The sequence below is a fragment of the Hyperoodon ampullatus genome (assembly GCF_949752795.1).
Source record: "Hyperoodon ampullatus genome assembly, chromosome: X".
NCBI classification, from domain to species: domain Eukaryota; kingdom Metazoa; phylum Chordata; class Mammalia; order Artiodactyla; family Ziphiidae; genus Hyperoodon; species Hyperoodon ampullatus.
This window is the reverse complement of record NC_136913.1, coordinates 43,153,166-43,169,526: the sequence shown is the minus strand read 5'-3', so window position 1 is coordinate 43,169,526 and position 16,361 is coordinate 43,153,166. Positions and strand designations below refer to the sequence as shown.

The 16,361-nt window shown below is 52.4% G+C and overlaps 1 protein-coding gene across 1 annotated transcript; it reads right to left on the bottom strand.

The window, feature by feature from the left end:
* Positions 1 to 412: 412 nt before the first annotated feature.
* UBA1 (ubiquitin like modifier activating enzyme 1) lies at positions 413 to 14,351 on the bottom strand (the record flags this gene model as incomplete). Its single annotated transcript, XM_079727128.1, has 25 exons — positions 413 to 743; positions 880 to 980; positions 1,085 to 1,186; positions 2,116 to 2,307; positions 2,435 to 2,527; positions 2,823 to 2,911; positions 4,260 to 4,449; positions 4,569 to 4,643; positions 5,370 to 5,565; positions 5,805 to 5,869; positions 7,671 to 7,867; positions 8,034 to 8,199; positions 9,864 to 10,019; positions 10,389 to 10,469; positions 10,557 to 10,661; positions 10,787 to 10,963; positions 11,094 to 11,240; positions 11,335 to 11,432; positions 11,917 to 12,049; positions 12,156 to 12,246; positions 12,496 to 12,602; positions 13,555 to 13,689; positions 13,778 to 13,946; positions 14,047 to 14,105; positions 14,235 to 14,351. The coding sequence occupies 25 exons, from the start codon at positions 14,349 to 14,351 to the stop codon at positions 608 to 610; spliced, it is 3,177 nt and encodes a 1,058-aa protein (XP_079583254.1). The 3' UTR covers positions 413 to 607.
* Positions 14,352 to 16,361: the final 2,010 nt, after the last annotated feature.

Here is a 16,361-nt window from a genome sequence, read left to right as displayed (position 1 = left end):
TGCCCCAAGGACATAAGCCACAGTGACCAAGCCCTGGCCAACTGGTTGCCATAACTTTTCCCTTCACAGAGGGGGGACAAGGTTAGAGAAGTTAAAGGACTTGCTCAAACACTACTCTTAACTACCTCTCAAAATCAATATGGCAGGGAGTTAGGAGCTAGAGATGGAGAAAGTGAATTTGAACCCACCTCCCGTGAAGTCACAAGGACCTAGGTACCTGCTCTCCACAGCTTCACTACTGCCTCCATTTCTTCCTAAGCACAAAGGGCAGGAGGAAGACATGACAGTTCCCACGTTTTCTCTGCCCAGGAAGCTGGCAGCTGGGGTGAGGCTGAGCCCTTTTGGTTCCTATCTGAACCAGACAGCTCCAGAAAGTCCCCTCTTTCCCTGGAACCAGCAGCTATGTCACATCTGGGTTTACAACGCTTTATTAGGATTCAGGTCCCAAACAAGGTAGGAAGCAGCGGCAAGAGGGGTTCAGGTAGAGGGACGAGGAGGGAACACCAGGCTCGGATAGCTGGGCCGATGACACAGGCCAAATGGGAGCCCTGGGCTGGAAGGGGTCTGGAGAGGGGGCCTGCGGTCAGTCTGCAGGAGAGGACAGGGATCAGCGGATGGTGTATCGTACATAGGGAACCTCAACGTCCTCACCGCTCTCGTCGTTGCAGCACAGCTCAAGCACCAGGGCCCGCACATGGCGGCCCAGCTTTCGCTTCGACACACGGCTTACGATCTCTGTCATCCTGGGGGCGGGGGAGCAGAGGGTCAGGGGGGCAAAAAGGAAGTGAAGAGGGGCAGGTAGCTGAGGGCAGAGGAGGTGAAGGGCAGTGAGCAGGAGTGGGACAGCTGCAAGTTGAGGCCTCCCACTACCCAACTCACGGCTGATCCAACCGTTCCTTGAGCTTGGCGGCCGGCATGAAGAAGGAGTAGAGCATGGACACACCCTGGGACAGCATGGTGATCTCCAGCTTATGCTCTGTCTGGAGGAGAAGGGGGAGGACAGCAGTCTCACGGGGGTGGACAGGCCAGCCAGTCACCTGCACACTCCAACCCCAGTGGGGTGAGAGAGGGAAAGGGGTCTCACCTTGAAGTAGTCAAGGAACTGTTTGAGGGTCATCTCCTCACCATTAGACTGCAGCCCCTGTACCTCAAAGCGATCCCACAATGTCCACTCTTGGTTATAGTACTGTGGGACAAGGAGCAGGCCAATGGGGTGGGGGCCACCAGAGGGCGCAGCCCCATCAGTCTCCCCCTCCACTCACGCAGACATGCTAAGTCAGATCACAAGCCTCTTCTGTCCAAAACTTTCTCATGGCTTTTATCTTGCCTTGAGTAAAGACTGAAACCCTTATGATAATGGAGATAGGGCCTTAAGTCACTGGAATCCTATTCTCTTCTCCTCATTTCCTATCCCCTCATCCTCTCACTCACTCTGCTCTAACGACTTCTTCCTCAAACATGCCAGGCACACTCCTACCTCAATACCCTCACAGAGACTGGCCCCTCCGTCTGGAACGCCTTCCCGGCAAATCCTTTGTGGCCTGTCTCCTCACCTCCTCCAAGTCTGAACTCACATGTCATCTTCTCTGTAAGGCCACCCCTGATTATCCCACATCTAAAATCCCAAACCCATCCCCTCACCACCTGGTACTCTCAAGTTCTCCTTATCCTGTTCTTTTTGGGGGGTTCCAAAATCATTTATTGTGTTACTCTATTTCAGGAATATAACCTTAGTACCTGTAAGAGTACCTAGCACGCAGTAGGTGCTCAGTAAATATCTGAGTGAATGAAGAAGCAAGCAAAAGCACTTAACATACTAAGCACCCAATAAATTTTGGGTGCTACTATTGTGCAGTTATTAATCATAATCTAATATTCAAATATCTTTTCTGAGGGCTTCCACAGGCAGAATCAGACCAGTACTTAGCACATAGAAAATACTAAAAAAAAAAAAAAAAATATGATGAGTGAATAAATGAACAAGGGGGTACACAAAAGGAACAGGTACACACTGACAGAAACCCTCTCCTGGTGACAGGCTATGAAGTAAACTAGAGCCAGCTCTACAGAGAAACACCCACCCACAAATCCACCTCCCCTGATGCAGGCCCTCACCTGATGACGGGGCGCTGCAAGGGGTTCGGAGAAGCCAAAGAAAGGCAGGGCCAAATTGAGGAAACCATTCTTATAGGAGTCACGCTGTCGGTGCCCCTGCACCACCTTGTACAGCTCTAGACACACAAGGCCAACCACGGCTGCAGTGGTCGTGGCAATGGCCGGGATGATCTTTCCTGCAATCAGCTTGCTCTGTGAGGAAGGAAAGGATCAAGGAAGGAAGTTAAGGGTAGAAGAATCTCATATTCTACAGAAGGGATAGAATGTGGGCAGCTGCAGCCTGGGAGGGGGTGAAACGTCAGGTCTAGATTTGCCTCACCTTGTGCCGGTCTGCAGGGGGAATGTCGTAGTTCTCTGCCCGGAGGTTGGATGCAGCCACAATGAAATCCATATGGAAGTTGCTGTCATCATCCTTTTATGAGTGAGAGGTTAAGGGAGGAGGGTGGGGAGACAATAAGGAGAGGATCAGAGGAGGAGGAGGATTCCTGGCCTCCGGAGACACAAGTATCCTCCACTGAAATTACCTGCTGGGCTCTCAGATCACAGAGGCATGGCTGGGAACATCTATTCGTTCAGGGCCCCATAGCAAGCCTGTGATCCAATCCCACAAAGGCCTGGGGCTGCCTCTAGATCCCCAGAACCTGTTCTGTCCAGCCCATCTGTGCTTAGCCCATCCCCACTGCCTGCCCAGGGCCCCCACCCAGCACCTTCTCGAAGTCAATGGGGTACATCTTGAACCCAGAGAGCTCTTCTGGACTGGGCAGTGTGGCCTTGAGCTCCTCCAGACGACTGTCATCTGCAGGGAGAGAGGGACACCGTCAACCCTTTGGACCCCAGGCCAGGGTCTGAGGTAGAAACAGGAGCCCAGGTGGGGCAAAAGGTGGTTAGGTAGATAAAGGATTTGAAAAGGAAAGACATGCTGGGAGAGAGGAGGAGCGATGGGCAGAGAGCAGGACAACAGAGTACAAACCTGAACAAGACGGGGGGCGGGGGGCAGGTATATCAAGAGAGAGGTATCTCTAGAGACGCTAAGGAACTGAAAATGAAGACATTAGGAGGAAGTGGGGATGGACAGATCAGGATGGGAGAGCTGTAGATCTCAGGAAGAATAACGCAGAGAGAGGTGGGGAGACATAAGAGGATACAGGGGAAAAAGGCAGGGGAAGATATATAGAGGGGAAGTTGGGAGAAATATGCAGGTGTGGATATTGAGGTTAAGATACTGGGGGACAGAATATATGAAGAGTGGAAAATAGGGGCATATACAGAGGATGAGATAGGTGAGAAAAAATTTTATACACATGATAGATACATCTTATATATACCCTATATATGCTGTGTACGTGTGTGTGTGTGTGTGTGTATACACACACAATGTTTATATACATTTTACATGCACCTTGCATGTTTTATATATATTACACACAGATACATACATGTGCATGTATATGAGGAACAAGATGGAGGAAATACACAGAGAGGAACATGACGGATATATATTTGGGGAGGAAGATGGGGACATGGGAGAAAATAAAAACAGCCACATTCATTCATTTGTATGTTGTGTATGGCTGCTTTTGTGCTTCAACTGCAGAGGTGATTAACTGCAGACACTATATGGCCTGCAAAGCCTAGAAGAGTCACTGTTTGGCCCTTACCCCTGATATACAGCATGAGCTGGGGGAAAGAGATGGAGAGAGATGGGGAACTGGGGCAGAGATATGGAGAGGGAGATGAGGAAAACTGTGGAGAGCAATACCATGGCAAAGATGCACACAGAGGAACATGGCGGTGGGAAGATGGGGCAGACACCAAGGGAGCGAGACCATTGGTGGAAATCACACCCTCCAGATAAACAGATCAAGAAGGAACAGAGAAAAGTTGTTCTTTCCAAGGGAAACACACACAGAGCAAGAGAAACAAACAGCTAGTTCTCCCGAGGGCCAGAGAGTGGGGAGGAGGAGGCAGGAGGGATAGAATTTAACCCAACCGACCCTCATTTCAGAGCAAGGGAGGCTCCAAAGGAAGGTGTGGGGAAGCCTTAGGCCAGGGGTTGCAGAGCAGTGCCAGGGGCAGAAAAGGCTGGACTGGGCAGGGGACAGGTGGGGGTGGTGACTCCTGGCCGACTGGCCAAACATCCTCACCAACAGAGGCATTGGCGCTCTGTAGCTCCTGGTCAGAGACATGGATCTTGACGCCGGACTTGGGGGTAAACTCGGGGACCTGCACATACTGTATGAGCGTTGCCACGGCAGCTCGGTCCCGAGAGCCTGTCAGCCCGTAGGTCTGGGCAAACAGGTTGGCAGCAGCCATCACGTAGTCCAGATGCAGAGGCTGGGAGAAGGCAGGGCCCAGAAGGGTGAGCACGTCCACCCTCGCCTGGGGAGTCTCGGCCTCCTTCCCACCCACGCACCCTCCACCTGACCCTAGGAGACCCCAAGGAGGAGACTTACATTCTTGACATCAAAGCTGAGCGGGTGTGGACAGCGTTTGGGCCCAGACCAGAATGGAGCTCCCGAACTTGTGAGCTAAGGAAGTAGAGAGAGGAGCAGCACCTGAGATTGGAGTCCTCTCTAACAATCCTAACTTCTCACCTTGGCCCTGGATGTGCCCTGACTCACTATTCCTGGCTGGGCACGCGCAGGGGGCTAGAATCGATCATGAACAACCCAGACTGTAGGGTCCTACAGATGGAAGTGCTGATGCCAGGCTGAATGAAACAGGGGCGCCTCACTGAAAAAAACTCCTGGCACTCACTCTGTGCAAGCCACACAGCCATTTAACAAACTCTTATGAATTGCTAGGCACTGTACTAAGTTAATATTAATAAATACCAATAAATCCTCACAAAAACCCTCATGAGATAGATTATTGTTATCTCTACTGATGAGGAAACTGAAGTACAGAGAGAAGGTATGTGACTTGCCCAAATGAAAATGGAGCTGGGATTTGAACCCCCACTGATTCCTGAGCTCTTAACTCCAAAATTTCTCCACTATGATCCTTACAGTCCTGGGAGGTGGGTGAGTCAGCCTACACCACAGGTAAGGGAAACAGAAATGAAGTCTCTTGCTCAAAGCAAAGGGGACAGCAAAAACAGGTCAAGTTTAATCATTCGTGTGAGACCCCCATGCCTTGGGGCATCTGCCACAGCTGGACTAATGACCGAGAGAGGAGCCACACGGAGAGCTCACAGCAGGCTCCTGTTTCTGGGAAACGCATCCCGCCAAATGGACCTGGCAAGTGGGTGTTACCTGGTCGGGAGGGAAGTTGTGCAGCAGCTGCCGGATGTTGTTAGAGTACTGGATGTGCCAATGGTGGCAGGCCCAGGCCACACAGTCGGCCCAGGTCTGTGGCCGCTGCACCACCAGGCTGCGCTGCACAGCCTCCAGCACCTCCATGGGTTGGGTGCCCGCCAGCCGCAGGGTCCGCTCCACAAACTTGGGGTCTCTATCAGGAATTGGAGGGGTCAAAAGGGCAGGATTACACAGCGGCCCCAAGCGTGGGCTCCAGGGAAACCCGACTTTCTCCACGGAAAGCTAGTCCTGATCCCCAGTGGAAGGAGGCCCCAGCATTCACTGACTCATTTGAGAAGTGTGCCTGGCTGGGTGTCACACTGGTGAGGAAAGCAGACAGGATGCCCTGGCTGGGGGGCAGGGGGTGGGGTGAGGGGGCATTTGGTTACTTACGTGAGGTACTGGTTGACGTTTTCTGCCGGCTGCTTGAAGAGGCCTTCAAACTCGTCTCTAGCCCACTGCAGACAGAGCAAACAGGTTACAGGGGGCGATAGCTGACAAAATGGGCTTCTGGAGGCATTAGAAAGACCATCAGTGAACAAATCAAACAGGATGAACAAAGGTGCTCTGGGAGAAGGTAAGCCCCGCAACCACTGTTCCCAACCTTCCCCACTCCACCATCCCCAGCACCTCAATTTGAAAAACCAATGAACTTGATCTGGACAGCAGTTACACTAGTGAATGCGTGAAAAATATTTAGTTCTGTGTACCTTACGTGAGGTATGTCATGCCTCAATAAAAAAGAAACAATTCAGTTACGTGTATATTAAAATTACATTACGTATTTAAAATTATGGTCCTATACAGGCCCTGAGGACTCAGCAGCAAACTGGACAGAGGCTCTGCCCTCTGAGAATTCCTAGAACAGTAAGTGCTGTCACTGGTGAGGGAGTTTGGAGGATATAGATGTCAGAGATCAAAACCAGCTCTGCTACACAGTATCTAGCTTTGCGACTTCAGGGACACACGCTGACACTTAACTCTGTGCCCTCCTTTCCGAAACAGATACTGTAACAGTAATATGTACGTCACGGGTTGCCAAGTATGTATATATTTAAAGTTTATTTAAAACAGCACCAGATACATAGTGAATGCTAAATGCTTTACAACCCCATGAAGTATTACTGTCACCTCCATTTCATCAGAGGCATGGAGAGGCTAAGTCCAAGGTCACTCATGGCCTAGTGAGTCTGTGGTGGGTGCACAAATACAAAGACACCGAGTCTGGAACTGCAGGGGCAGAAGGGAAAGTGATAGAGGGAACTGTTTCCCCCCCCTCCCTATTTTGTTCCCACCCCCCCGCCCCATACTTTTACTAAACATTCTGAATGGTTTGCTCTCAAAGACTGTACTAAGAATCATCTGATAACACAATGGTTATCCTTAGGTTCTGGTCTGTAGGCCTAGGTGCTGGACAACCTAGAAATGTTCGCTTTGTAAAAAACTCAGCCAGATAATATGTGCGCTGCCCTGTATTCTGTACGTATATGCATCACGCAAACAAAATCAACCTGGAAAACCAGCTGTTAAACCCATTTTGAGCAACAGCAGGGGAAACCTGAATATGGACTGAGTATTAGAGACAAATAAGGAGTAAGATAATAGTAAGACAAATAAGACAGTAAGAATTACCATTAACTTTGTTCAGCAGGAAGGTGGGGTTTTGGTTAGACAGGGCAGTTCTTACCTTGGGGCAGTTCTCACCTGGGAGAGGATTTTGCCCCCAGGGGACATCCAGCAATGTCTGAAGACATTTTTAGTTGCTACAAACAGAAGGGGGTGCTACTGGCATCTAGTGGGTAGAAGCCAGGGATTCTGCTAAACATCTTACAGTGCTCAGGATGCCCCCATGACAAAGAGATATCGGGCCCCAACTGTCATCAGTGCTGAGGTTGAGACCCTGTTATGTGCGAATATATCCTCCCTTTGAAGAAGCAGAGGGAGTGAAGCATTGTGATGGCCACGATATACTTCACCAAAAGAAGAAAAAGCCACATGAATCTATGAAGGGAATGTGGCAAAACGTTAACAAATGTTAAATCTAAGAGTATTTGAGTGTTCCCCACACTGTTCTCTGTATCTGTCTAAACGCTGAAAAGTTTTCAAAAGAAAAGTTAAAAAACAAAAAAGAATGAATCATTCTAGAAACCAAGGCTGCAAGATAGAAAGTAAGAGAGGAAGGTTTCAAGAAAAAGCACGGGGGCCAGTGGCCGTGAGGCCGGGTGCCTGCCCCCCGCCCTCTCCCCCTACGCTGATCACCTGCAGGGTGTGCTCGATGGCATTGGGGAAGTTCTTCAGTGTGCAGATGGGGATGGACTTTTCAGGCGGGTCCTGGCTGGAGCTGTATGATTCTGTCAGGAAGGGGATCACCACCTGCACATTGCCCTTGGTGCCCAGTGTGCCTGACTCCAGCAGTGGCTTACGGTAGTACACGCAGCGGCGGTCCATGTACATGCCTGGGGGGGCGGGGGGTCACAACAAAACGTGAGTGCCAGGAAATGAACATCAGGAGACTGGAAGACAGGCACCTCCAAGATACACACACACACACACACACACACACACACACACATGCACGCACGCAACTTGGCCCCTGACCGCCTCACCCGCCTCCAAACTCACGGGCATCCACATTATCCAGGGCGTTGGCCACACCGTCCAGGTTTTGGAAGAAATCGTCATCATAGATGCGCTCGGTGTCAGGGCCTACACGGTTCTGGTGGCTGGTCACTTGGATGTGCGGATTCATCTGGCGCACAGCTGCAGCAGCTGTGTCAGACTTTAACTTCTGGGGGGGGCAAGGGTAGGAATGGGGGAACAGAACTCAGTTATTCATGCATGCACCAGCGAACCTCCACAGAGCTGTCCTCCTGAAGGCTGGCTTATTTAATGCTGGGAAGAACCAAGCCCTGAGTTCAGGAGGCTCCCTGGTTTGGCAGGAGACAGTCCGTGACAGTACCACATGGCTAGGGCTCTGACGGCTATGGCAGGGGCTCAGTGAAAAGGGAAGCAGTGCACAGACATAGGCTGGAGACAATAGGCCAGCCGTTTGTTCTTCTGCCTACCCAACTTCTATTGTTCTTTCCGTTAACGGCACCCAGGGCTGGGGAACATTCCCCCCAAACGAAACAGAATCTTAGCACATAGACAAGAAGGATCCTTTCAAAGTCCAAACCAGGTCACGTCCCTCCTCTGCTGGAAACCCTCCCTTGGCTCCCACCTCCACTGAAGGCAGAATGCGCTGGCCCCCATCTCCTCTAGCTCATCTCCTCTTACCCTCCCACCTCAGCACTCTTCCCCAGAAGGCACTCTACTCTCTCACTCCCTCCAAGTCGGCAGAAACGAGCCCTTCCTTAACCACTGTAAGCAAAGCTGCAAACCTATCTCCCTGGCCTGCCCACTTCCCTCATCTTGTTTTTGTTGTTTCCTCTGCACAGCACTTATGGATGTTAACTATAAACTTCGCTATTGTACTGTGCTTACTGTTTACTGTCTGTCCCCGCCCACTAAAATCTTTGTTTCCTTGGTGTACTGCAAGTACCTAGAACAGAACTTACTCAGTAACTACTTGGTGAATAAATGAATGAACAAAAGGGGAATCGATCCTGGCCAGGCAACAATGACACTGTCCCCTACAGAAGGCTTCCTAACTAGATCACCATATAACCCAGCTTCTATCTGTGCAGAGAAGAGTGAACCTAGCACAAGTGCTCTCCTAGGAAAGAGGCCTGCTGGCCAGGTTGGCCCTTGGCTGGAGTCTGGGAACCTGGATTTCTGGAGGGTTCTTGCCATTCAGTACCTGGTAAGGGCTGCTCACTGTGCCTAGACTGCTTATGCAAACCCTGTGGTTTATGCTGAACTCCTGCTCTCTTTCTGGGAGTCTGGAATTTGGGGACATTCCCAGCAGAGGGTGCCTATGTGACCAGCCCACAGTAAAAACCCTGGGTACCGTGTCTCTAACGAGCTTCCCTGGTTGGCAACATTTCACGTGCTGTTGCAACTCGCTACTAGCGGAATTACGCATGTCCTGTGCGACTCCACTGGGAGAGGAGTCTTGGAAACTTGTGCCTGGTCTCCCCCAAGACTCCGCCCCATGAGCCACTTCCCTTTGCTGATTTTGTTATGCATCCTTTTGCCAGAAGAAATCGTTAACTGTGAGTACAACTACATGCTGAGTACTGCTGAGTCCCAGGGGGCTAGTGAATCATTGAACTTGGGACCCCCAACACACTGTCCCAACCAGCACTCATAAGAAGTCAAGGAAAAAGAAAAAAAAAAAAAGAGAATAAAAAACGGTAGATTCGATGGAAGGGTACTCAATGTTTGTTGAACGAGTGACAGAGAGAAGGTGAAGGAAAGAAAAAGGTGGTAAAGCCCCTTTTCCAAGAAGAATGAGAACAAAAGAGGAAAACAAGATGACTAAGTCCCACCTCCTACCCCCACCGCTCTCACCGTGACGTCCCAGGGCCGGAACAGAAACTGTCTGTTCAGATTTGACTTCTCAATGGTGTCCATGTCTGTGACGACAATTTCTCCGCCCTCCCCACAGCCCAGCCCAATCATGGCAAAGTTCTTGAGCAGTTCACAGCCAATGGCCCCTGCGCCCACCTAAAAGACAGCCAAGAAGAGAGAAAGAGGCTAGTCAGGGTGATGCAGGTCAGTGTGAAGTCACTCATCACTCCTCACTCTCACTCCCCTTGAAGACAGCAAGAGAGGGGAGAGGTGTGTCTAGTGCCACATCCTCAAGTGCCAGGGCTATGAGAAATAACCCAGGCATCTGAGGGAGGAGGCGCAAGATGGTGGAAACAGAAGGACACATCAGGCTTTCCCTCAAGATAAAAGAAAATGGCAAAAGTCATGCGGTAGAGATATAAGAACCAAAAGACCCGCCCTCAGGAGGCAGAAGGAGACCCCGTGTAAGAGGTAGCCAGAGGCCACAGAAGATGAAGAAAGTGGCTGTCCCAGTGGATCACTCACCAGGAAGTACTTCTGCTTGCCCAACTTCTCTTGCAGGCATGAGCCAAATACAGCTACCTGCCCATCATAACGGTTCTGGCGCTGAGGAATGCAAAGGGAGAAGCGTCAGAGAGAGGCCTCACCAGAAATGCCCCCAATGACGACTCCCCCAGGGCCCCGCTCACATACCGGGAGGCACTTGTCCTCCGTGAGGGCCTCTTGGTCCTCGGGGAGGCATTCCAGTGCATCAAAGTACAGCCACTGCATGATGGGCATAAACTTCCCAGAGCAGGCCTGGGGATTGGGCAGGACAGGGAAAGTGGTCAGTGGTTAACTGGGGCCTGACACAGATGGACAAGCGATGGAATCAGGGAGGTGTCTGGCCCACCCCAACCCTGTCCTTCTCCATCTTTGCTGACCTTCATGACCTCCTGGGCAGCTAGACCCCCGATGAAGGCATTTATCGGTGCCAGATCCCCAGCAGCCACATATGCTAGCTTTCGGATGAGGTCCTCATCCAGGCTGTGCTGCTGCACTGCTGGCAGGGCTTGAGCATTTACAGCCTGGGCCAAGGTCACCAGCTCTGTGGCATCCTCCTGGTGGGGCAGAAGGAACCAAGAGCGCGCCTGTGAGGCCACTGTCGGGGGCGGGGGGGCTAGGTAGAGAGGCACTGTGGGCCTTCGATGCCAAGGTCATCTGCCCTGGCTGGCTCACCCACCTACCCACCTCATTGCGGGGCCGAGGGGGCCGGCCATGCTGAGCACAGAACTGGTGCAGGGCCTGGAAGCCAATGTGCAGCTGGGTGGGGTGGGAAAACTTGGCGAAGTCCGTCATCACGAAGTCAGGCTCTGCCAGGGAGGCCGACAAGGATTTCTGTGGGGGGCAGAGCATCAGAACCAGAAGAGAAGAATGGAGAACCTGGAAATGCCTGGCACCACCCCCAGAGCCCACTACTCCCCACACTCACAAAGCTGATCTTCTTGGGTACTTTGACCTGGCTGACGATGCCTCCACGGATATAATCAGAAAAGTTGGAGGTGTCACAGATGCTAAAGGTGTAAGGGCCTAGGGTAGACAGGCAAACTGTCAGGCTACCCACCCTCCCTAAAACCCACAACACCCACAAGATGAGGAAAAATCCAACCCTGACCCAACCCAGACATCAGGAGTAATCGATTCCACTCGAACTTCAGAAACCATCTACCCTCTAGCCCAGCTTAGAGCCCATGGGACCCTGTGTCCCTGACCCCAAGTCTACGCTAGAAGACATTCTCTGCTCCCTGTCCGAATCCAGTCAGACACGAGTGGATCCTCTGATCTGCTTTGCTCAAACACCAGAGACCTTTTCCCCCTCAGTGCAGATACCAGGAGCCTCTTCTAGGAACAGCTCAAACACGAGACAGCACTTCTCCCCCACGTCCCCAGCTCTGGGTGGACCCCAGGGGACTCTGTCTCTGGTTCATCTCAGACACCCAGGATGTGTCTCCCCTCACGCAGAGTCCAGGGAAACACCTCCTATCTCCCCTGATTCCCCAGGGCCCTAGCTCACCCAGGACTTTGATTTCCATGGGCTGACTTCCATTGAGTTCAATCATCCCCTGTACTTCCGAAAAGGAGACAAAGTCGCCACTCTCAAAGCCATGCCGGGCCTCATCCAGACAGGTAACCACACCGGGGTTGTCCTGGTTAAAGGAGGAGTACCTCAGAGGCAGGCCCAGGGTACCAGGAGCAGACAGGAAGGCCTGCTGCCCATCTGCATGCCAGGACCCCTGAGGCTGCCCTCCTCACCTTGGTGATCATAGAAACCATAGCACTGAGCGGCTGCTCCCCATTGGAATCTGTGAGGATCATTTTCTCTCCAAAGTCACAGAAGAGCTGCCTGTAGAGGGAGGCAATAGGGCTGATGCTCGAGTCCCATGCGCTCAGGGACCCCACGTGTCCCTCAAGATGCAGCAAATACTTGCTGAGCAAATTCAGCCCATCACTGCTGGGAATCAGATGGCACTCATGCTACATGGGGTGAGGTAAAGACACGACATCCAAAACCCAAGGGGCTGAGGGCAGTCAGAGGTTGGGGGTCTTTTCCTGGGCGTGGCAGGGGTCAGGGGAAAAGGGTGGGGGCACTCACCCAAACAGGCCCCGTGTGTCTGCCACCACCAGCTTGATGCCACAGCTGTGACAGAACTCACCCACCCGCAGCTGGTCCTCCAGGGGGGTGTTGGTGAGGACCACCACCTGTGGAGAGGTGGCAGCTCAGGCGAGGGCCCAGCACCAGGGGAAAGGGGGAAGGGGGAGACGGTGGAGGAAGGCTGGTGCGAGGCCTCAGGGAGTCCTTAAGGCTTTGCTGGTTCAGCTCTCTATCACAAATACAAAGTATCTACCACGTATCAGATTCAGCCCAGGCGAAACTCAGTGAAGGGAAATGTGAATCCCTAAACTACGGCAGGCAAGGTAAAGAGGCAGCTGGGAGGACAGAGTTTGGACAACAGCTGACTCCTTCATTTGCCAACACCCACTGCTGCCTGCCTACAACCCTGCCATGCCCTGCGAGACACAGAAGTAAAACTTCATCCTCAGCCAAAGTCTGAGCTCACTCCTACCACACCCACTTGCTCCCAATTCTCAGGACAACACCTGCTCAGCCATGATCCTTGGGACTTTGCTCTCTGCCTGAATGCCCACCCATTCCATCGGGGTGAGCTCCCATAGCTACATCAGGGTTCGGCAGCAGTGTCCTGGCTTGCTGGGACACCACAGGAAACAATCTCAGCTCCCACAGCTCCTCTTTCCAGACCAGGGTTTTTATTTAACCAAAAACCAGCTGCTATTCTAAGTGCTCAGCCCTCACAAAATCTTTATGAAGTCGGCATTACTACCATTCCCATGTCTACAGACAAAAGGCAGGCACAGGAGACTCAGTGACCTGCCCAAGGTCACACTAGTACAATGAGAGACTTGTGCCAAGGCGGTTTGGCTCCAGTCTGTGCACTATGCTGTCCTGTCTGCTGGCTCACATCTTCCCCCTGAAGAGGCAGGTCCAGCGTCTAAAGCCTGCCCGCATCCCCTAGCTGCAGCCTCAGCATGAAACCTGGCACCCGGGCTAATCCATTAAATATTGATCAAATGAATAAACCAGAGATGGGCTCTGAGAGAACTGGGCAGGAGGTCGGGCGGTGGCCCAAGGTACCTGGAAGCCACTGAGGAAGTCCTCTACGAGGGGTCCAGTATAGGCGCTGACAGGCACGTAGCTGTTGAGCTCAGCCAGGTGGGGCTGGGAAACCTCAGCCCGGTTTTTCCCAATGTCCTCCTCCCGCAGGTAGAACTGCAAAGGGGAATGAGGAAAGAAATGAACTGGCTGTGTAGCCTGGGGGGATGGGGTCTCGGCAGAGAAGGGCGATGGGAAGAGGTACCTGGGAGGAGAGGTCGGCCCACTGGGCAGTGCCCTGGTCATGCAGAGTGACAGCCTTGACCCCACCAAGGATGATGTTCTTGGCAATCTCCACGCCCAGGCCCCGCAGGCCTGATACCAGTACGCTGGACGTCTGGAGCCGCTTCATTGCCTCATGGCCCAACACATACCTGCCAGGTTAGGGGGTGTCTCAGGTCAGGACCAGGCCCTTCTGACCCTATCCACTCAGTGCCCCCTCCCACCTCACAGTCCAACCTCGGCCCCACTTACAGCTGCCGGGAGTAAAGTCCCTCATCTATGTCTGCTTCACTGCCGTTGTTCGCCATTCCCTAGAGATGGAGGGGAAGAACGGGTTCAGGGAGACATGCAGGAGGAGGGGAGGGACAGATGGGACAGCGATACAGAAGACTTTCCCACCCACCACCCCGCCTGCCAGTCTCCAGGAAGAAGACACTCACGTTGGTTGGCACCGAGGGCACTTCGGACGACACGGAATGGGTGGGGGAACAGTTAGAACCCGGCTTTGGATCAGGCCCGGACACGCGACGTTTCTTGGACAGCGGCGAGCCGGACATCTGGAAGGAAAAAAGAGATCAGAGGTGAGCCTAGGGCACGTGGGTATTCCTGTTGGTTAGTGGTGATTGTGGGGAAAGGGAAGACGTAAGGGCTAATACCCGCATTTTACAGAAGAGGAGACAGGTACAGAGAGATGTGGTGACTTGCCCAGGGTCACAAAGCTGTCAGAGCTAAGATCTGAACGCAGGTGGTGTGGCTTGCAATCCATGCTGCTAACCACTAGGCCATTCGCCTTTCTCCCCAGCCCAGCATAATGAGGGAGAGACTCCAATACTGTGGGGGGAAAGGACTGACAAGAATGTACTTGTGGAGAAGTCAGGGAAAGGATGTAACTTCAGGTCAGACCCTGGCACTCCTTGACAGTCATCATTTAACCCCTATGGGCTCGGTTCCCTTGCCTGTAAAACAGGGGTGATAATAGCAACCCCACGGAGTTGTTGAGGTGATGAGATATAACACAGGCCAGAGAGCCTGGTACAGAGCAGGTAGGCAATAGCATGCAGCCCTTCTCCTCTCCCTTATCCCCAGTGACAGGGAATCGAGAGGGAAACGCAGCTTGGACATCCATCAGGGTGGCATGATGGCAGGAGAAACCGTGCTGAGAACTCAGTTCCCAGAGGGGCTCATTGAGGAGAGTTTCACAAAGTCCAATCCGCTTCCCACCACCCCCAGCTCTGGGAGGGGAAAACACCCAGGGCCAATAAAAGAGGTCGCAGGGAGAGAGAAAACACACACTTCCCAAGCCTTGTCTGTGTGTGGAGTCCCTTAAACAGATCAACAATAATGATACACGAGTATTTATTAGGAGTCCTCCCTGGGCCAAATGTCAAACACAGATCACTTTATGGTCTGTGCCTCACTCTGTCCTCAGGGCACCCCTGTGGGTGGGGTTTGGTATCAGTAACACTCCCAACTCACACTGGAGGAAAAGAAATTCACTCAGGGAAGTTTGGTGACTTGACCGAGGTTCCACAAAGAGAGTGGCCAAGCCGGAACCACCCGGGGATCTGCTGACCCTGAGGCCCAGGCTGCTTCCTGATGTTACGGCGTTTCATCCCCTCAACAGTCCTGACCCTGCAAGGCAGGGCCGAGTGTCCCTGACAGGCAAATGGAAAAACCTGAGCTCATGAGGACTAGGTCCCAGAGACAGAACAATGCAGGCTGCTGTGGAAGTAAAATTGGCGTGGGGGGGGAGGGGAGGGTGACTGGATCCAGACGCTGGAGACAACAGGACCCCCAATCAGTCCCCCCCACCCCCAATGCTCCTCTGAGCCTCTGTTCTCCTACACTGAGCCTTTTCTGACACCCAATCACACCAAGTACCCCCACTGTACCTAAGATTCCATCTCGGCCCTTGTCACATGCTAGCACTAAGCAAGATGACAGGAGCTCCCTACCACCTACCAAGAGCTTACTGCCTGTCAATCTCAGAGTAAAGGGTTCTGTATAATCCTAACAATGCCCACGAACCAGATAACCTTACACCCATGTCACAAATAAGAAAACAAAGGCTAAGAGAACTCCAGTCACTTGCCCAGAGTCATGCAGCTGGTGCTGGACTGTTTGCCAATGCCTCCTGGGGGAACAGAGTCAGGACCCAGCTCAGGGCCCAGCCCACAGGGCTAAGAGATGAGGGGTGAGGGAGGGGGACCCAGGAGGCAGGGGGCTGGCTAGGTCCAAGTCATCTAGCTGAACTGCTGGGAATGCTAAGAACCAACTTGGGTAGAAGAGGCTTGGTGAGTTAGTAGGGAGACCAAGGCAAACCATATGTTTCCATTTACTGACTTCCTGACGCACGACAGGTATCTCATTTCCTCTGAGCCCCCCCTTTTTTTTCCCCCAAAGCAGAGGCAAACGGAAATATCCTCAAGGGGCTGCTAGGGAGGTTAAAAAAGTCAAGGTCTGTGGTCAGAACTCAGAGGCTTAAGGACATAAGCTCCTCCCTGGGCACCTGCAGAGGCCTCCACTACTTAGTTATCACCTTGCCTTGTCACTGATTTTGTTGTTTG